General features: G+C 45.3%; 1 protein-coding gene across 2 annotated transcripts; it reads left to right on the top strand.

Annotated features, from left to right (window-relative positions):
* Positions 1-11,924: 11,924 nt before the first annotated feature.
* On the top strand, positions 11,925-19,468 carry LOC116941350 (tetratricopeptide repeat protein 1-like). Of its 2 annotated transcripts, none has more exons than XM_032952391.1 (9): positions 11,925-12,063; positions 13,226-13,617; positions 14,566-14,661; positions 14,776-14,836; positions 15,680-15,792; positions 17,068-17,104; positions 17,304-17,452; positions 17,962-18,016; positions 18,664-19,468. In XM_032952391.1, exons 2-9 carry the CDS (start codon positions 13,246-13,248, stop codon positions 18,789-18,791), a joined length of 1,011 nt encoding a protein of 336 aa, XP_032808282.1. In that variant the 5' UTR covers positions 11,925-12,063; positions 13,226-13,245; the 3' UTR covers positions 18,792-19,468. The 2 variants fall into 2 exon arrangements, with proteins under 2 accessions (XP_032808282.1, XP_032808272.1); XM_032952381.2 differs by having other exon boundaries at positions 11,993-12,088.
* Positions 19,469-21,294: the final 1,826 nt, after the last annotated feature.

The following is a 21,294-nucleotide window of genomic DNA, read 5'->3' as shown; positions in this document are numbered from 1 at the left end:
CTATAACCCTATAAGCCTAACCCATAAACCCTAACCCTTAACCCAAACCCTAACCCTCTTTTGTATTGACAAATTGTCAACTTTGCACCTCGTAAAAAATCAATATTCAACAAGCACGGACTCATCTTCTTTGGTTCTTTCGGTAAAGTCACGTAGAATGAGAATAAAATAATAAATTGATAAAATAAAATAACACAATAATATTCTCACGACGTTTCGGCCACAACACAAGCGGCCTTCATCAGGTGAAGGGACGAGACTGTCTGTGTTATTTTATTTTATCAATTTATTATTTTATTCTCATTCTACGTGACTTTACCGAAAGAACCAAAGAAGATGAATCATTGCAGTCACGAAAGCTTTAAATCGAAGCACGGACTCGCCTAAACTACGCACAGGCTGCCGATAATCACCACGCAGGCCACAATCAAAACACGTTGACGCAGTCACGAAAGCTTCAAATCAAGATTTACGCACGATGTTAAACTTCATCCCTCTTCATCCTCGCCTCATTACAATGAAAAACAATCTGAGGATTTTGCGTTTAAAATAGCTTAAATGGTATACTTAAAAAGCGACGGTCTCCGAGTCTAGCTATTACTAACTCTAAACACAAGACAGGCCTTGTAACTTTGTGTTAAAACAAACAATTCCACCGAATGAGCTGGTAACTCACCTTGAGGAGCTGGGAATCCACATGGACCAGCTGGTAGTCCACCTTGAGGAGCTGGTAAGCCACATGGACCAGCTGGTAGTCCACCTTGAGGAGCTGGTAAGCCACATGGACCAGTTGGTAGTCCACCTTGACGCGCTGGTAAGCCACATGGACCAGCTGGTAGTCCACCTTGACGAGCTGCTAAGCCATATGGACCAGCTGGTGATCGGTACTTGAAGACGAATTCAACGAGGCAACAAGAACCACGGCGTCCTCCACGCGGTGCCCAGCCGAGCCACCGCGACAGCCTCGTGGCCCGCGTGCCCAGCGCGAGACGGCGCAGGGCGTCCCCCCCCCCCCCCCACTATCTACGACGCTCCCCGCCCTCAATCTCCCCCCACGTGACCACGCCTCGCTCCGCACGCGCCATCCCATCAATCATCCTTTAGCCGCCTGTCACGCCTCTCGTTAACCACCACAATACTACTGTGTGCCACTTCCCTTGTAGAGTGTGCAGGCGACTAAAGAATCTCCTTTAAAAAGTTTTTTTTTAACAACGGTTTTATTAACAACTTCGTTTAACTCACGGTCGAGAAGTGCGTCAATGATGCGGCGCCTGCTCCCACATCAACGCCGACTCGCGTGTTGTCTCTTATTCTATTATGTTGTCTATCTACGTTACTTCACCGAAAGAACCAAAGAGCTTTAATTAAATGATTACTTCCGGAAGTCGTTCACGCGGCGCGTGCGCGCCTGAGGCACCTCGCGCCTGCTTCTTGGGCGACGCGATTCGAGAGTTTAGGGACCGCGGCGTTTTTGACCTACACAAATATATATAAATAATAAGGCGTCCATACAAAAAAATTAATTGCTTTAAAGTAGCGAATTAATTAATGCCGATTTTGATACAGGCATGCATTGTCACGGGATCTGAGTACGTGTGCAAATTTTAGAATTGATTGGACAACAGGAAGTATACTAAATTTTGATTACAAGATTTGACCACGACACAGGAATCAAGTTAAACCGTGGAAAACCCTCCCCTAACCCCTAACCCTAAAACCCTAACCCCAACCCTAACCCTAAAACCCTAAAACCCTAACCCCTAACCATAAACCCTAACCCTTAACCCTAACCCCTGACCCTAACCCCAACCCTAACCCTAAACTCTAAACCCTAACCCTAACCCCTAACCCCAACCCCTAACCCTTAACCATAACCCCTAACCCATAACCCTAACCCCGATCCCCTAAACCATAACCCTAACCCTGAACCCTAACCTAACCCTAACCCGACCACTAACGGATAAGCCTAACCCCTAAAACATAACCCTAAACCTTAACCCTTACCCCTGAACCCTAATCCCCTAACCCTAACCCCTAACCCTCAACCATAACCCTAACCCCTAAACCCTAAACCCTAACCCCTAACCGCTACAACTAACCCCTCCCCCTAAACCCTAACACTAACCCCTATCTCCTAACCCTAAATCCTAACCCCCAAACCCTAACGCTAACCCCAAACCCCTAAACCTAACCCCAACCCCCTACTCCTAACCACCTAATTCTAACCCCGTAGCCCTATCCCCCTAACCCTAATAACACTAACCATAACCCTAACAACCCTGATGAAGGCCGCTTGTGTTGTGGCCAAAACGTCGTGAGAATATTATTGTGTTATTTTATTTTATCAATTTATTATTTTATTCTCATTCTATGTGACTTTACCGAAAGAACCAAAGAAGATTAATCATTGCAGTCACGAAAGCTTTAAATCGAAATTTAACCCTCATAACCCTAACCCAAACCCTCATGGCCCTAACCTTAACCCCTAACCCTAACCCCATCCCCTAATCCTACCCCCTAAATGTAACCCTAAAAGCCTCACCCTAATAACCCTAACTCTAATAACCCTAACCCCTAACCCTAAAACCCCCAACCCTAAACCCCTAAAACACTAAAGCCCTAAAACCCTAACCCTACCATAACCCGAAACCCTAACCCCTAACATTAACCTTAAACCTATTAGAGATAGATAACTCTATAGATAACTTTATCTCTAATAGCCCTAACCGTAACCCCTAGTCCTTACCCTAATAGCCCTAACCCGAGCCCTAACCATAACCTGAGTTGCCCTAACCCATAACGCTAATAAACCCAACTCTAATAACCTTAAACCTAATAACCCTAACCCTAAACCCTAACCTAAAACCCTAACCATAAAACCCTAATGCTGCCCTAAACTCTCACCCCTAACCATAATAACCCTAACCCTAATAACCCTAAACCCTAATCCTAACCCCAACCCCTAACCATAAAACACTAAAACCCTTACCCTAAAATCCTAACCCTCAAAACCTTGCATTAAAACCATAACCCTAAAACCCTAACCCCTAACCTACCCTAACCCTAAACCCCTAACCCTAAAACCCTAACCCAACCCCTATACCTTACTCCTAACCCTAACCCCTAAACACTAACCCCTAAACCCAAACCCTAACCAAACCCTAACCCCTAACCAAACCCTAACCCTAAACACTATTTTTTCGTCAAACCCTTCCCGATAATTTGTAGCCTACCAATGATGCAATCAGGAAATGCAAAAACTGACTCTCTATGTGTTTTGGTTGCAGTCTTATTGACAAGCAAAATTAAAGGCTTCATTTAGCAATGTTTTGCTTCAGGTTTGACTTTCCCTGTGGCAAATTGCATTGACAAATTATCAATTTTGCACCTGAACAACGTTTATTCAGAAATAAATTTCGGGAAATGCTTTGGGAGGGGTCTTTAAGGGTAACAAGCACAGTAAGACTACAAAAAATAAACGAAATAGATCATGGGGAAGTATTTTATTTTTTTTACTTCGCAAAATTCAATATTCAACGAGCACGGACTTGCTTAAATTACGCATAGGCTGCCGATAATCACCATGCAAGCCGCAATCTAAATAGTATTTACACCCGATTTTAAGCTTCATCCATCTTGGGGATGTGTTATAGCCTCCTCCTCACCTCATTACAATTATAGTGTGTATACTTACTCACACTGACACGGAGTAACAGGTCACCTGCTTACACTTTATTAATCCTATTCTAGCACCAGTTGCAGGCACACCTATGACTGCCTCTCACTGTGATCACACACGCTGCTTCCATCTCCTACCTGCTCTCATCTACTCTGCCCCGCACCTACTCTTATTCTATCTCGCCGCTGCTCCCTACGCTGCTCCCTACCTACGCTGCCGTGCACCCACTCACCCGTCTGTCCCAGGCGGGGGGTTCAGCCAACACCCGACAAGGTGCGGAGCGAGGTCCCGTTGATGGTCAGAGCGGCAGCGGTGAGACGTCCCTTCTCTTGTTCCTCCGACCCGCTACTCTCGCACACTCCCCCTTATACACTCCTCCTCCTTCCGAGTCCTCACGTGCCCCCTCTTAAGCTGCCGTCTCCACGGCGCTTCTCGCACTCTATAATCCCTAATTATTGCCTCCAGCTCCCGCCTCTGCAGCGTCTACTCCGTGCCCAAATGCTCACACCTGCTTGTCCCCAAATGCACCCTCTCAACTACACTTCTCCCCTTAATTGCTGCTGCCTCCACGGTGCCTACTCCGTAGAATGAGTCACTGGAGCGCGTAGCGCTGGGGACTGGTAGACAATGGGATTGGGGGTAGCACTCCGTTCTACCAGTTGGACCCGTGGGCGAAGCCTTGAGCCTTCTGGGGGATCCAGAAGGGTGCGTGGCCGAGGGCGGAGCCTGACTATGCTGTGGTTGATAAAAGGCGAGCTCCGACTCACCTTCGGGCTGTTGCCATATGGAGTGGCCTTCGCCTCTTCAAGCTGTGGGTCTGGAAGCATGTTGGCTATCCTGACCCGGTATTTAGTTATCCCCTATGGCTGTGAAGGACGGAATAAACAAGAGAGAATGCCTCATACTAGTGTCTCTGAATTAGTACATGACAATATTAACGAATTGGCATGTATGTTTACGTGACAAACCTTACTCATTGGCTGTGTCGGGTGGTGGCGGGTTTAACATTTATATCTACGCGACATAACCCAAAAACCTCTACTATGTACTGTAGTTTTGCATTTGTCCACAAGAAGGCAACACGTGACTTGTGTAGAACCTATAACCCTGACCATAATCTGTAATGCTCATATAGCCACCTCAATCCTATGGCCTTGATTGAATTTAATCTCTGACTTGCATGCCACAATGATTGTTCCAATTTCAGTTGCTATACTTAAGTAATTTGAGAAAAGGATTTTGGAAAATAACTAAATATCCCCCCCCCCATGCTATCCTATGTTTGCCTGTTTTTTTTGTACAATTCTGGGACGTAGAAATTGCAAATGCTTTTTGGGGGCTCATTTCATGATGGAAATGTTTTTCAAACCCTCGGGACAATTTCTAGCCTGCATATTTTGCAATCAGGAAATGCTACAACTGACTCTCTGGACCTTTAGATTGTTCAGTAGTAAATGCCCAAAAATATTTGCTCTGTCAATGAAAGCCTATGAAAGAGAATGTAATGTTGTGTCTCGGACCGTGTTCGTGAGTATAAGGCAGATTTGGAACACGGTAGGACCAACACGTCGGCCGTGGCTGGGCATTGTTTTAATGCGGTTGGCTCACATGAAATTAATTTCTCTATGACGAATGTACTATGTAAGCACACTGGCTATCAACAAAGATTAGTTCATGAAGCCATCCACATATACAGACACAGACACAATTTCAACCGAGAGGATGGGTACAAACTCAGAAATCATTGGAAGGATGTCATCCACCAGTTTATGTCATAACTGGTTGTGATGTTCTCATCCTTCCACCTTCCGATGTTAGTTTTAATTTTCCCCGTGGCTTCGGCTCTCCAATTTTACATTAACAGGTTAAAAACAACTTCCACACCAACATAGCCACCTCTGCATGGCGACGGCGATGCGGCGGCAGCTCTGCGATCTTACATTGACATGCTAATCTCTCACATTAACATAGCCACCTCCGCGCCCTCGTCGTGGAGACCGCTCTCCGATCTTACATTAACATGATAATTTCTCACATTAACATCACTAGCCCCGCCCACGTCGTTTATGACCCTTGGGCTACACCCATTTTAAACCTTTAAAACAGTCTGCCTCAGCTGCTTTCCCCCCTCTTTCTTCCTCCTGATAACGATCGCTTGTGTTGTGATCGAAGCGTCGTAGTTTTTGGTTTATTTTATTTTTATTCATTTGAACCTATCTATGTGACTTTACCGAAAGGCCCAAAAAACATGGGTGTGATTGTTGCCGATTTGAAGCGCATTGTTTGGGAATGCAGTGCATTTCACTATTTCAGCACCGATGTTCACCAAATATTCAACGGTGTAAACATATGGGACAGCTTGTGATGTCAATGCAGTAGTTTGTTACTGGAAAATCCGTGAATAAATAAAGAATTGCATTGCAAATTGGCCGCGGAGTTTCGTTTTTTTACCGGCGCCGGACGTGTTACGTGTGCCCTCCAATTCGTGATTACGTTTACCATCCGGTGGACATTTGCAGTACCACAAGTATTCCATTCGTGGTTACGTCTGCCATCTGGTGGACATGTGCAGTATAGGCCAACACAGTACGCTAGTAATGTTGCCGTTGTCAGGGGTCACCCGTGAAGACACCGCACAGTGACACTGCTGCTATTCCCGCGCCGTGGCATTGCAGTTGTACCATGTGACCACAAGGTGGCGCTACCGCCTCCACGGTGCGCGGCTCGCGTCGATAGTCGGCGATGCGGCGCAGTGACGGCTTCGGTCGCGGTGTGACCACAGAAGCGAAAGGGACTCCACAGTGAAGCGGGGTCTATGCCCGCCGTGTCTCATTACCTCGAACTACCTTCCCGACTTCAGCACGCGTCCATGTTGGTTAGGTTATTTAGCGAATGTCCATGTTGGTTCGGTTATTTAGCGAGTGTCCATGTTGGTTAGGTTATTTAGCGAATGTCCATGTTGGTTCGGTTATTTAGCGAGTGTCCATGTTGGTTAGGTTATTTAGCGAGTGTCCCATGTTGGTTTGGTTATTTAGCGAACGAGCAAGGAGGCCTCCTTTTCCCAGGATCCAGGTCCTATTCCTACCTCCACCACCAGAGGTCGCGGGACCAGGCCACGCACCGACCCAGCATCTCGGGCGGAAGGTCGTCCCTGAAACGTTGGCTGTTGTTGTTTTTTTAAGGGTTATGGTTATTTACGAATGTGTGGAGTTTAATGTAGTTCATAATAGAGGCGTTTTTGGGTTAGATCGCGAAAATATATAAATGTGTCGTTAAAACCCGCCACCACCCGCCACAGCCAACTAGTAAGGGTTGTCACGTACACAGAACGTGCCGATTCGTCACTCTTACAGCACTAACCGGTGTGTTGGAGAGCCAAGCCATTTACAATCTAAGTACGACGTTTTGCCAGTAATTACAACTAGCTTCATCAGGCGAAAGCCAGATTTTTGGAGAGGCGTAGATGTGGTGACCACCCTTCTGCGCTCTTGCACAATATGGGGGGGTCGAATTACTGAGGCAACGTACATTATGCATGTGCATTATGCGAGCCCTTTGAAATTGTCTTTCTTGTCTTTTGTGTTTAATATAATAGCCCTACCAACGGTAATCCATATTGAAGTACGCTACCCTTTGTAGGCATGCATTTAAATAATGTATTATTTTATGATTCGCTTCCACGCAGCACTAAGACGGTAGCTATCCGAACGGTTAAAAATTATTTTGATATCTTTCAATTTCGATAGATTCTCTAATGATCAAAATCAATTGAGTGTCCATGTTGGAACGCATGTTCTGCTACTGCTGACAGTTGCATTTGGGAGAATTTTATATTTCTCTGGTGTTCTTTTAGTCTCGTGCTGATCATTCGTCCTGTTTGCCCAACATAACATTTACCACACGTGCAGTTAATCCTGTACACACCTTCTGTTGATAGCTTCGGTGATACAGCTTTTGTTCCAGATATTAAATTCTGTATTTTATGTACCGTGACAAATCTGACTCGGATGTTTTTTTCCAAACATCTGGCTAGTTTATCAGTTACTCCCGCAATGTTCGGTATTTTGATCGTTTTAATTACTTGGGCAGTTTCAATGCTCTTGTTATTTGATTTGGTATTCAATGCCCTGATTTGAAGCTTTCGTGACTGCAGGAATCCATACTCTTTGGTTCTTTGCCTGATGACGACCGCTTGTGTTGCGATCGGAACGTCGTGATTTGTTTTATTTTATTTCTAACTACGTGACTTTTCCGAAAGAACCAAAGAGTATTCAATGCCCTGTTGTGCATCATTGTAACCGTTCTAGTTGGCTGTGTCGGGTGGTGACGGGTTTTAACGACACATTTATATATTTACGCGATCTAACCCCCCCAAAAAACCTCTATTATGGATGATATTGGTCGCGAAAGCCCACGACGTGTTTTCATGGAGTTGATAACTGCGTTCATGCACCGCTGTGAAGGCATCACAAAATAATCTGCAGCCATAGATTTGTCCACGAGAGGGCGCCGCTTGTCCGTGCAAGCCAGGCTCGATGCGTTTTGGAGTGTTGTGCTGAACTAGGTCCTATATCTAATGAAGTGGGTCCCTGCCAATAACATGGTTCAAGCAAGCCTGTACAGTGCTATGTACTGATACATTACTGTAGTTATACCAGTGTTGGTGCAAGCGAGCCTGACTGCTGATGAGACACGGAGTGTCGAAGCCTGTCCAGGCTGTTGCTCGTGTTGAATCAATGCCGCTGATGAGATGCACTCTCAGGAGGTCATCCGGCTGACGAGATAAAAACACTCGCATTGGAGAGGCGACTGGAGAATGTCTTTCATGCTCAGTTATTTTGATCTTTGCAAGACAGCAGCTATAGTTATGCGTTTGTCCACAAGAGGGCATCACGTGACTTGTGTAGATCCAAAAGTACATATAGAAATTTCAACCCTTTTCGCTTGCCCTGACCATAAACCTGGAATCCACATATCGCCATCTCAACCCTATAGCCCCAAACCTATGACTGTTACCCTATAGTTCGAACCCTAACCCCTAATTAGGTTTACAGGAGTCCAAATTCAATTTCGGGAGTCCCAATGCCATGGCGTTGTAATTGGGACTCCCACTTTCGAATAGGGACTCTCGAGTGTGGTTTTAGGACTCTCTGCAATGGAATTGAGACTCCTTATGTTTCCAATTGAAATGCCTCAAAAGTCAACTTGGTATATAAAAAAATACCTTTATACGCGGCTCGACGAGACGATTGGAATGGTCGGTCTACGGCTCGACTCTGTGGGATATATGGTTCCGGAGGTATTTAGGGGAAAATATTTTGTCAGCATAGTGCTCTGTGTTTAATGCGATCATGCACCGCTTTGGCAGCATAATCGCTCAGGCATTTCTGGCCTTCGTCGGATTTTGTGACGGCAATTTGGAAAGGAGCCTTAGAATACAGAACCCCATGACTGCCCGAACCTGTAGAGTATATATGTTGAACTTCTTTCGCACCGTACGTAGCCAACTGTGCTAATCGGAGTGGCGGGGTAAAGACAACAAACTAAACACATAAATCTGCTCTAAAGAAATATGTTTCAATTCATATTTAAAAGTGCATTGCTCCAGTGGCTTCCTAGTGTAATGAGAGAGCACACCGACATACGGAGGGCTGCATAGGCATTACCGCATCGGTCATAGCCAATCAGGGCTACGGGTTCGATCTGGCCCAAAGTTCATGGGCAGAGCTCAGGGGTACATGCGGGAACCATCGAGAAGGTTCTGAAGGGGGCGTGGTGAGAGGCGGGGCTTTGCTCCGCCAAGGAGGATATAAGGAGAGGCAGGAGGACTAGGGGTTCGGTGTGGAAGCTTGGGTCTGGACTGCATCTCCGCCATCTCGTCAGCCACCGACCACGTGGCAGCCGCGAGCGAAGCTCTCTCGATTTCCAGCGCGCCGTCGACCAGCGGTGCACAGGGAAGCGAGAGCGAGGGAAGCCGCGCGACGGAGGAGCAGAGAGCGCGTGCATGCGGCAAGAGAGAGAGAGGGTGACCATCTAAAGAGAGTGCGGAGCCGAGCAGTCATAACTAATAAAGAAAGGACGCAAGTCTTAACGTGTCGTGGAAGTCGTTTATTACACTAGTATCGGACGAAAGAGCGTTCCAGACAGCCGCTGAAGCGCATCTGAAAGCGTGCAATACAAACAACAACAAACTGTGGGCCGCAGTGTGCCCCTGCCACCACGGAACGCATTTGATCTCCACTCGTTACACGAAAATTTGCTCGTTTTGCGAAAAAATTGGTGTAAATTCAAATGTATTGTTTTAGCGAGTTATCATAGAAAGAACACTTGTTAAGCAAGATACGCCTGCACAGTATCCTCGATTAACCCTATATCTCTAGCCTATAATGCACATACAGCCACCTCAACCCTCTAGTCCTGACCCTATAGTCCTAACCCCTAACCCTAACTCCTAATACTAACTCCGAATTCAGGGGTCGGCAACCTGCGGCTCCTGCATTTGGCTCTTTAAGGACTGCTTCGTGACGTTATTCACATGCATTGCGGCTCTTTAAATATAGTGTTTTTTACCGAATAAAAACAACCAAACAGCTTTTGTTTTACCGCAAAGAGCGGGCTCAATGGATGTGGCACAGGCAAGAGAAGAGCTGAACTAATGTGGTACAGGAGGATGTGCAGCTTAGTGGATTTGCTGATGACCCGGTACCAGTTGTGTCGAGATCAGCCTCTGTGGAGAAATACATTTTTGAAGGATGCTACTGGGCATTGCCAGGCTAGGTGCACCTGGAGGCTACAGGGCCATTTGGAGGTATTTGCCTTCCAACAGCAGCGGAAGGCGAATGAGCGATGCTGACAAGGAGCGGAGCACCGGGAGAATAACATACCAGTCATCTAAGTCAGAATCAGAATCTTTATTTAGACTGGAGTAATCCGATGAGCTATGAAGCTCTTTTTCACAGATGTCCAGTATGGGCGGGTCAGCAAGTTACATTAACAAACAATACAAAAACCGATAGGAGTGCAAAATCGAGAAAAAGGTAAGCAAGTTAGTCAACTCGTGACCTGCCAGCGAGCCTTCAACCTTTCGCGTGGCATCAAAGTGCACAAGCGCCGTGGTGACGTCGCCGCCGCCTCATGTCGAATGGCGCGAGAGTCGTCGGGTCGGTAATTGGGGGCAATGCGACATGGCGGGCAAAGGCTCCACGTCAGTGCAGAGTCCCTCCCGCACCCGTTCATTAATTTAGAGGGCCGCCACGGTGGCGAGATGTTAACTACCTCGCCAGGTACACAGGAGGTCGTGGGTTCGCTCTTGACACTGACGCCCATATATTCGGAGCTTGCGTGTTTCTCTCCCCGTGGTTGCGTGGATTTTTCTGTGGGTCCGCCGGTTTTTCCCTCTACATTTAGAAACATGCATTTCGAGTATTTGGCTGCTATTAATTTCCATATAAGCCACTTCGTTGAACTATCATTGTGGCCAGGTCGCTTCTGAAAAAGAGCTGTATTGTATATCTCAGTGGGCCTTACCTGGTAGAATTAAACAAAAAAAGTTTAGAGAGACGCACACGGTAAAGTGGGTGGGTGGGTAAGTCAGTGAGTGGGAATGTCGGCAACGTTTTGGGCAATGGGCTTTCTTCCTAGCACACAAGATGCTCTGCATCATGAGGAAGGTGAGCTGCAAACATTGTATCGATAGTTCAATTTGAATGTGCAATTTTATTGAGGGACTGTGTATTGTCTTGCTGTGGCGTGGGACTTTTGCTGTTGTTTAGCTGCCTTGACAACGTTTGAATGAATTGTTTTAAATCAGAAGGCATTGATATACTTTCGCATTTTGTACTTGATTTATTTTAGTGACTTGCTTACTTTTCCTATACGTTGCACTCCTGTCGGTGTTGTATTGTTGTTGTAACTTTCTCACCTGACATTTGTGAAAAAGAGCTTCATAGCTTATCGGATTCCTCCAATATAAACATATTCCTGCGGAGGGAGCTGGTAGGAACGTTGGGTTGCTCGGTGAGTTTTATAAGGGCACCACGGGGTGACCAGCCCCTCCCCACCCAGCCCCACCTCTCCCACCCCCCCACCCAGCACCACCCTCCCCACCCAGCCCCACCCCTCCCATTTTTGGATGCACGACGAACGGACACAATAATCCCCTGTGGGCTGGTGTAACCTGGAGGTTCCTATCAGTAATATTCTGATTCTGAAGGGCTATTAAACTCAAGAAATAAAGAGGTAAAACCTCCGCTTTGACAACGTGTTAAGAGGCAAACTGACGACGCATGATATGACAAGGCGGTTTCCGATCACGTGTCCTTTATCCCGCTCCCTCATTGGTTCCGCGGGGCAGAAGTCGGGGCGCAGCGCGGTGCAGATGCGCGGTACGTGAGGGTGGCGGTGGAGGCGGTGAGGCTCTACGTGGTGGTGTTGTGTGTACGTGGTGGTGTTGTGTGTACGTGGTGGTGTTGTGTGTACGTGTTGTTGTGTGTACGTAGGGTTATTGTGTGTACGTGGTGTTATTGTGTGTACGTGGTGTTGTGTGTAAGTGGTGGTGTTGTGTGTACGTGGTGGTGTTGTGTGTGTGCATGCATGTATGAATGAGGGGCGGTAGTGTAGCGGTTAGCGCGTTTTGCTCCGAACTCGGAAACCCGGGTTCGATTCCCGTTGACGGCCAATACCAGTGGCGATTATCTGAACCGGTCCTGGGCCTCCCTTAGGTCGACTCGGCCTCAATTGAGTACCTTCTGCGGTGTGTAAAAAGGATCGCCAATGGTGAGACATAGGCGGTCGGGTGTGGTGTTGGTCACCCGCCCTCTCGTGTACCATTCCGGCCTTCATAGGCACTCGCCAACAGCATTTACCAAATCAATTTTATTGTATTTGTATGTATGTTTAACTTATTTCGCACCGTACGTAGCAAACCTTGGTAATCAAAGGTGTGTGTTCGTTAGTGGCGACTGGCGGTTGTTTTACGTGTTTGTAAATGTACGTGTGTGTGTATATATGGACACACTTGCCCTTCATTAACGTAGGGCAGAGCAACACGCACAACACATGAGCAGAGCGGCGGACAGATCAAAGGTGGAAAGTTGTGCACAGTTGATACATCTGCCAGTCAACTCAGTCAACCCATGGCACCTGGGTCTATCCCGTGTCAGCGAGTCTTGGATACTTCACGTGGCCTCAGTGCACTGGCCTACCACAGTCCAGTTGATGTTACTGCCACTTAGTGACAAATGTTAGCTGTTGTTGCTCTGCTTTTTCAGGTCAGGTGGCGGAAAGGCTCGTAATCGGAAGTTTGCTATGGCATTTGAATTTTAATTGCTGATGATGATGAGGCATGGTGATTGCAGTGGTAAAGAGTGCTGATGGAAAGTGATCAATACTGACTGGCGATGTTTTCAGTTTTGTGATGTCAAATATCCATCGACTTACGTCACGTATTTTCACCTCATACCCATTTTCGCTACAGGGCCACTGCCTGCTACCTTGTTTCCAGTGAAATCCCTAATGCTATGCACTGTGTGTCTGTACCTAATGTAGTCTCGGTGTTGTTTTGACCAATGGAAGAGTACGAGTCGGACATTCAAGAGGAGGCATTTTACGACTGCTCTGCCTCATTAATGGAGGAAGAAAACGACTCGCGGGACGGCGCAGGCCGTGACAAGGTCTTGACTGAGAAGGCTGCGGTGGGGGTGGTACCCGGTGGTAACGAAGTTGATGAGGTGGGAGCAGAGGAGGTGGGGGAGGGACCGGTGTTGCTGGACAGCTGCTTGGATGATGATTCAAACCATCGTGACATAATGGGCGCGACGGGGAGCGGAGGGAGTTTGGAAAAAGAGCTTTGTTCAGACATGTTTGACAAGCGTGGGGATGAAGATGTGATCAAGGATGTGGAAAACAGTCAAGAGAGAATGAAAGAAAAATCAGAAGTGGTGAGTTTGAATAAGGTGGTTGCTGTAAATACAAGCTAAGTGCAGAGTTTTAGAAAAAAAAGTTACATGTTAAAGATTAATTAATCCATACTCAATTACAACTACAAAGTACCACCATGCTGCAGGTCACAACACCTCTTTATTATTCTTGCCCCTCACTGCACCATTTTAAAATTCCCTCCCATTGTTTATTTTCCCAACCTTGCTCCATTCAAGAAACGTGTTAAACCAGGCTGGCGAATGATTAAACAAGTACAATGTTAACCTAATTGGTGAGAGGCTGCGTGATGCTGATGGGCCTGGTTCATTTGCTGCTAGGCGCGCTGCTGTATCAGCTCCAGCCATTGTCCAAAGATCTGCTCCGTGTTTGCATACTTGATCAGTCAGTGGCGCTATGGCACTGCTGCCCCCAATGTGTAAGAGGGACTTGGGGGCAGCTGTGCTGTCAGGTGAACTCCAAATAATGGCAACAGTAGTAGTTATATACAGATTCTTTCCTGCTTCTCTGGCTGCTATAGCCCCCTTATATAGCAGGAGCTGAGCCAATAACCCAGCACCCCCTGGGTAATGAATGCCCTCCTGAGCAATCTTGTGAGCATCGTTCCGATTTCACCATCCCTCAGATCATTTGGTTGCCCCGGTTTCCAATCGATCAATCTCATGGCTTTACACAAGCCAACTTGTTTTATTTTCTAAGTATAGAATCAGCTCGACAGGCACCATGTAACAGGTGCCTCACACCCTCTTAAAGCAACGTGTTTTTTGTTTAATTAATTTTGATAACTATATTTGCAAGTAATAAAGTATATCTTGCCAACACAAATGTGTCCTCTGAACCAGAGGTAAACGTTGACATGCCTGTGATTTTTAAGAATCTTCTTTCAACAACACTGGCCCTAAAATAAGTTAACATACTATACGTGTTGTGTGTTGCTGTGTGGAATGGAGGTGGTGGAGCCAGATGAAAGTGGAGATCTGGGAGAAGAATCTGATGCAGAATCTATTTTGGAGGAAGAGCTGCGATTGAGCGATGAGGAAAAAGAGGTGAGACTAACACGGGGGGACGAGGGTTCTGGGTTGTGTACACAGGAACACAGTTGTATAACTGGTCTTGTGTTAATATTGTTTTCAGTAACACAGTTGTGTAACGGTCCACAGCGTCGCCGTGATGAGGCCATGATGCTCAAGGAAAGTGGCAACCAGCTATTCAAACAAGCAGGTAGGAGTGGTCACAGATGGAGCAAGACACCTCAATCGGTTTCCATTCGCCATCGTCAGTCATGATCAATCAACTGTTGGACAAAGGCTTCCTTTAATTGTAGTCACCTCTCACAAAATTGCAATTCAACATTCTATCGAGCACCTGCAGATGAACTGAATTAATTGCTCCATCTCATCAGGGAACGTCCTCTCCGAAGTGTTCTGTTTCTTGGCTGCCACTCCCATCATCATTCTTGACTTTCGTCATTGTACCTTCTAGCCATGACACATCCTACCCAAGCCCACTTTACTATTCTGTCCTGTTTGGATGCCACTTACCTATGTGTTAATGTTATCATGTTGTGCTCTCTTTATGTCTCTCAGTGTAAAACCAAACAAAATGTTTTTTTTGTAAAACCAAATAAAAAATGTCTAGTGTAAAAAACTGCAGGTGTTCAGCCTCTGAGCCACCTGGCTACTAACCACATTAAGTCAACGATTTTTACAACTGGCTCATAAAACGAGGCCATGTGTTTTCAGGTTTACAGTAATACCTCGATATACGAAGTAGATGCGTTCCTGGAGCTTTGTATATTCAAATTTCGTATATTGAATAACTTATAAGAGTACTGAGGATACGTTCCCAGCCTTCGTAACTTAACATTTCATACTATAAACACTTCATAACTTGCCATTCATATTGTAAACAAAGACAATTTATATTAACATTTATATATTTTGTGCTGTATTAAAATTTTAAACTGACAGGAAGGAAACAGTTTACTGTAAAATAGGAGATTGCATTCTTCGGTGCAGTCATAGGGTTGCAATGCACTCACTCTAGATATGTGTGTGTGTCTAGAGTACCAACAGGCTGCAGATACGTACACACGTGCGCTCAAAGTTTGCCTGCGTGCCTATTCCAGCCACCGCGCCGTGCTCTACTCTAACCGTGCCGTCGCTCACCAAAAAATGGTTTGATACAACATGCAACGCGTTTGCGTACACACCGTACACACATAGTTACTGCCAGAGGAAACTGCATCTGAACAAAGCGTGTAAGGGAGTTTCTCTTTGTTTGCGAGTTCAAATTTTGGTTGGGAACCGACTCTGCCCACCATTCCTCCGGAGAAGATGAGTACGGACATCCCTCAATATATGGAACGGAAACTCTCTTGAAAAGTTGTCCGTAAAGCCAAATTCCGTATATCGAGCCATATTTACCCATTGACTTCCATTATAGAACTGGAGATGCGTTCTTACGGAAAGAAATGCGGCCCAAAGACATAATAAAATCACACTTAAGAATGCAGAAAACCTTTTTGAAGCATGTGTATCATGCAAAATATAAAATTTTATGATTAAGTATGAATAATTCAAAATGAAGTGAAATAAAAACACCGTACCATACTTACCCTCACGGTAATTGCTTTCCAGTCTCTTTTTGAATTTCTACTGTAACTTGCACTTCATGGCCTCTCAAGACATCTTGACTTTACTGAATAACATAAAAAGGGTGAAATCCTGCACAGTACAGTACCAGGCTCTTGTTGGTTCACACACGAAAGAGTGAACCAACACGAGGCGAGCTGGGGCAACGGCGTGGGGAGCCAGTGCACTTGGGAGCGGCGCAAGTAGTCAACGCAGTGGGAACAGCACGAGGAGCGTGGGAGTTGGTGCAGTGGGAACAGCACGGGGAACACGGGAAGTTAGCACAGTGGGAACGGCACGAGGAGCGTGGGAGTCGGTGCAGTGGGAACAGCACGGGGAACACGGGAAGTCAGCGCAGTGGGAACGGCACGGGGAGCGTGGGGAGTCAGCACAGTAGGAACGTCGCGTGCTCTGCAAACCACCTGCAGCAGTGTGACATGTACACTGGGACAAATTACAGAATGTTCATTGTTCAATTTTCCCCCCAAAAAATAATGATTTCGAGATTCATAATTCTGTAAATGCGAATTTAACATAGTGTATCTCAAATGTGTTCCCTAATTTATGAGTGCAATTGCATTTTTTTAGTTGCCGTAAAACAAGGGATAAACCTACCACTTTGCGGGGATATCTAAGAGTGGTTGGCGTACGGATATACTTTGCCACCCATAGGAATGTGGAATTACCACCACTGGCTCAGGGCTATAAATTAGAAGATAAGCACCAATGCCTCTGCTCATTTGAGCAGGAAATCACTTGACATTTTTTTTACAGTAGCCTGAAGCAGATATGTACTTGCACATGTGCATATGTTCACAGGGCAACACGGAAAAAGCCATTCAAGACTGTACCAAAGGTATGTGAAGGAAGATTTTTTGATTTCCATGATCGTGGCATTTCAACTGGACAGTGTCTCACCTCTCATTTCATCGCAGAATGTAATGCATACCTATTGTTATATAAGGTGAATGATTGCATGTATTTGCAGGTGAATTATATCACTTGTGTCCCTGGGATTGCATGTGACACTATGTGTTCCCCGGCATTATGCATAGCGGTGGGGCTCGACCCCGGGTATGCACGAGCACGGGGTCGTCGAGCGGAGCTGTACGAGGCGAGCGACAAATTGGACGAGGCATTGGAGGATTACCGAGCGCTCCTCGTGCTGGAACCCACCCACAGTGCTGCGAGGGAAGCCTGCGCGGTACGTGCACACTTGGGGTGTTAATCTTTTAGCGTTTAAACGTTTCAGTATAAGCAAAGTCTGAAATATTTTAGATTTTGCGCAATGTTTAAAATATTTGTCAGAAATGTGCTGTGTCCAGCGCCACCTAAAGCACGTGACTTACACCAAGGCATCACGAGCACCGTGGGTGGCCCTGTTTCGAATCTCTCGCTTTGTGTCTCCATGTTTGTCTCTCTTTTAAGTAAATACTCAATAGTCTTGTATGTATCTTGAACTTTATTTGCACCGTACGTAGCCAACCATGCTAATCATAAAATGCAAAATTGTCAAGCACAAATACAATAAGGGGTCGCTCGTTCGCGTGGAGTAGCTCCTTGGCAGCAGCTTTATGATTGGCGAGGGTTGGTGGATCACACAAATGTTGTAGTACATACATACATACATGGACGTGAAATTCATCACCAACATACAGTATTTGTGATACAGTATTTGTGTGTGGTTGCAATTACATGAATGTGTGTGTGCAGCGCTTACCAGAGCAAATTCATGTGAGGAATGAGAAGATGAAGGAGGAAATGCTGGGTGAGAACGCACACACAGCGCTTAAGTTCAAGCGCGCGCAGTGCTCGTCACATGACGTGTGCTTGCTGTCGTGAACATGCCTGGTGTTTATGTAACTCACTAATTCACTAGTGCTCTGGCGCCTCGGTATTGCGCTTCTATCCATACTACTGTGGTTACTGTTCCTGTGAATTTTATTTGTTGATTCCTCTGCCCACGCTGAGGACTCGGTCAACCAGCCACTGCCTGTTTTGTTTCAGCCACCATATTTTGTTCAACTACTATCCTGCAGGTCACAACAACACACGAACTCATTCACTCACTTGCCACACTGCAGGTCACAACACTTCTCTCCGCTTCGTCCCTCGCACTCTTCCACTTTAGGATTCCCTCCCATAGTCTCTTTTCCCAAAGTTCTTATAATAACCTTGCTCAATTGAAGAAACGTTCACTGTTATCCGTTACAACTCCACACCATCTTTCTGGTCTTTGTGCTATGAAGACGGGCCATTACCAAAATTGTTGCCAATAATATATTATTCCATTTAATGTGGTGTTTATTGACAAATATGAGTTATTATTACAACTTGGATAGTGCTGTTTGTTGCTGGCTGCTTGACATTTGGGGCTGTGCTCAGCAACTGTTTTGGTTTGCCTTGTCTTCGCAGGCAAACTTAAGGACCTGGGAAATCTGCTTCTGCGGCCATTTGGTCTCTCCACTCAGAATTTTCAATTTCAGCAAGACCCAGACACCGGCTCCTATTCCGTGAACTTTAATCAGAACAAAAATAGCTAGAATATTTAGCAGTAACAGCCAGCCATGTAACGTTAGGCATGGTACACATGCATTTACAAGCAAAATACCATTGAAGACGAGTTGTCTTGACGGGCAATAGTGAGTTAATGCTATTTGCATTTCTGAATTATTAAGCAGCTCTAATTGTTACCTTTCCACAACCACTTGCAACAAGGCTCTGGAACCCAGTACCTTTTGTTCTAGAATCAGCAGCAGCACATGGCATGTCCCAAATATTAAAGTCGTCACAATTCATAACGCTTTGTGGGATGAGTCCCTCTGCTCCAACTGCCCCCTACCCATCCCCGACATGGCCAGGTCGTAGAGGCTTGGGAAGCCATCTAAATCAATATTTCCGTGGATCGTTTTACCCAGGATTAGTTCAAGCAAGCCTGGCTCTCCTGATGAGACCGTAAATGTCGGACCATGTCCAGAGTTTTGCTTGTATTGAACCAATGGGATGTGTAAAACGTACTTGTATTTTTATCTGTAGGGACAGATATTGGATAGAGGTGATTGTTTGCTTATTTATTGTTACATTCTCCACAACAATATGAATTACTTTGTGTTAACCCAGGGTTAAGTTCAACTATCTGAAGCTAAATATATTTTTTTGTAATTTTATTTGTTTTAAACATGGCCCTGTGTGAAATAAACAAGATCTGCCATTGACCAAGTATTTGAGTTTCACGTTCATTATTGATACTTGATTATTTTGCATACGTGTCAGCTACGTATGTGTCGAACACCCTGTACACCCTTGAAAACGGAATTGTACCATACAGAGATTTTCCAAGCGAAACATTTAAAAAAGCAATTCACGAATGGTTCTGAGATCAGCCCGACTAAACGTACGCTTCCTTAATCAAAGGTGGTTCCTGGGACCATTTTACAAGTGTGCTTCATGTTGGGTTTATGGGGCTGCCAATGGAAGCATGGCTTTGAGTAGCAGGTTCACAGATGAAGCAGCACCCTCCTTTATGGTTGTGGAACGTGGCACATGACCCTGGTTTATAAGTCTGGGCTCCAAAATTCAATGTGGTTTAAAACCTCCTGTGATGGGCCCAGACAATCTTTCTTATATATGTCATTTTTGTCTGTGTGTTTTCGCACACTTGCAAAGGATTTGGCTTGCAAAAGGGGTTTACATAAAAAAATATATATATCCAGGTACCACGCCGTAAGGCCCGTGGTGAGCAAGCGCTATTCTTTTTCCTCATCCCTCAACTTAAAAGTACTTAAATGAGCGATTTAGCGCGATTTATTTATTTATTTATTACGCGCGCTCGACCATACCAACTCACACGCCTTCGGTGGGGGGTACGGCCCCTACCAAGTCATGCGTTAAGTGGGTTGTGAGGGGGACATTTTCTTTCGCGTTAAAAATGCAATAAAAATACACAAAACGCTCAGGTAAATTCTTCACAGTGTGATATCCCCCCCACCCCGACGCATGCAGTTACTACTATACACTATAGGCCGTAGATATTACTGCACAGCGGGCTGGCCAATCTAGGCGAGGCCGGCGATGTTAAGTACTATTTTCTTGCTTCTTTCACTAAACTCGCGTTGATAGAAACCAATTATTCAAATAATTACCTTCCAAATATTACATTAATAATGTTTGTGTGCAGACAACTAATATTTCTATTTCTTGCTTCTTTCGCTAAACTCACGTACATAGAAACCTATTACAGTAAAACCATGGATTGCAAGAAACTTGGTCTGCGAGTGTGTTACAAGACGAGCAAATTTTTTAAATAAATTTCAACTTGATAAACGAGCGAGGTCTTGCAATACGAGTAGTACGTACAGTATACGCTTTGTCTGCCGAGCGTCACGTGATCACAACTGAGCCAATGGTTCTCTCTCGCTGTGGGATTGTGGTTAATCGCTTCCCATGCTCGGTCTCAGTCGGCGTGCCTCACTCGTATAGTCAACATCCATGCGAGCGTATACTGTTTACTATAGTGTTGTGACCACGTGTATACTGTTTACTATAGTGTTGTGACCACGTGTATACTGTTTACTATAGTGTTGTGACCACGTGTATACTGTTTACTATAGTGTTGTGACCACGTGTGTGTGCGTAAAGCATTTTTTTAGTGACTTTAGTAATTGCATTGCAACAATGGCCCCCTTTCCTCTCTCTTCTCCCTCACACCAGGCACGATTAAAATTAATTAGATTACTTTATATTACATTTAAATAATAAAAATATAAAAAGGTATTTTGTATTAATCATTTTACATGGATATTTTTGGGTTGTGGATCGAATCATCTCTTTCCATTATTTATGGGGAAAATTCGCTTTGATATACGAGTGCTTTGAAATACAAACGTTTCCGGAACGAATTATGCTCGCAATCCAAGGTTTTACTGTATTTTAATAATCACCTTGGAAATATTAAAATATTTTTGTTTACGTGTTGACAACTAATATTTATGAATTTACTTGGTAAATATTACTATAACTAGGGGTTGTTCGGGGGCGCCATACATT

Source organism: Petromyzon marinus, chromosome 1, assembly GCF_048934315.1.
Source record: "Petromyzon marinus isolate PM22_M1 ecotype Great Lakes invasive population chromosome 1, UKy_Petmar_22M1.pri1.0, whole genome shotgun sequence".
In the NCBI taxonomy this organism is placed as follows: Eukaryota; Metazoa; Chordata; class Hyperoartia; order Petromyzontiformes; family Petromyzontidae; genus Petromyzon; species Petromyzon marinus.
Note: the sequence above shows the minus strand (reverse complement) of the source record. Positions and strands in the feature narration are given on the sequence as shown.

Coding starts and splice junctions, on each gene's coding strand:
- LOC116941350 (XM_032952391.1), top strand. CDS start 13,246: ATGGAAGAGTACGAGTCGGACATTCAAGAGGAGGCATTTTACGACTGC. Junction 14,837..15,679: donor CCAGCTATTCAAACAAGCAG/GTAGGAGTGGTC, acceptor GTGTGTGTCTAG/AGTACCAACAGGCTGCAGAT. Junction 18,017..18,663: donor GATGAAGGAGGAAATGCTGG/GTGAGAACGCAC, acceptor TTGTCTTCGCAG/GCAAACTTAAGGACCTGGGA.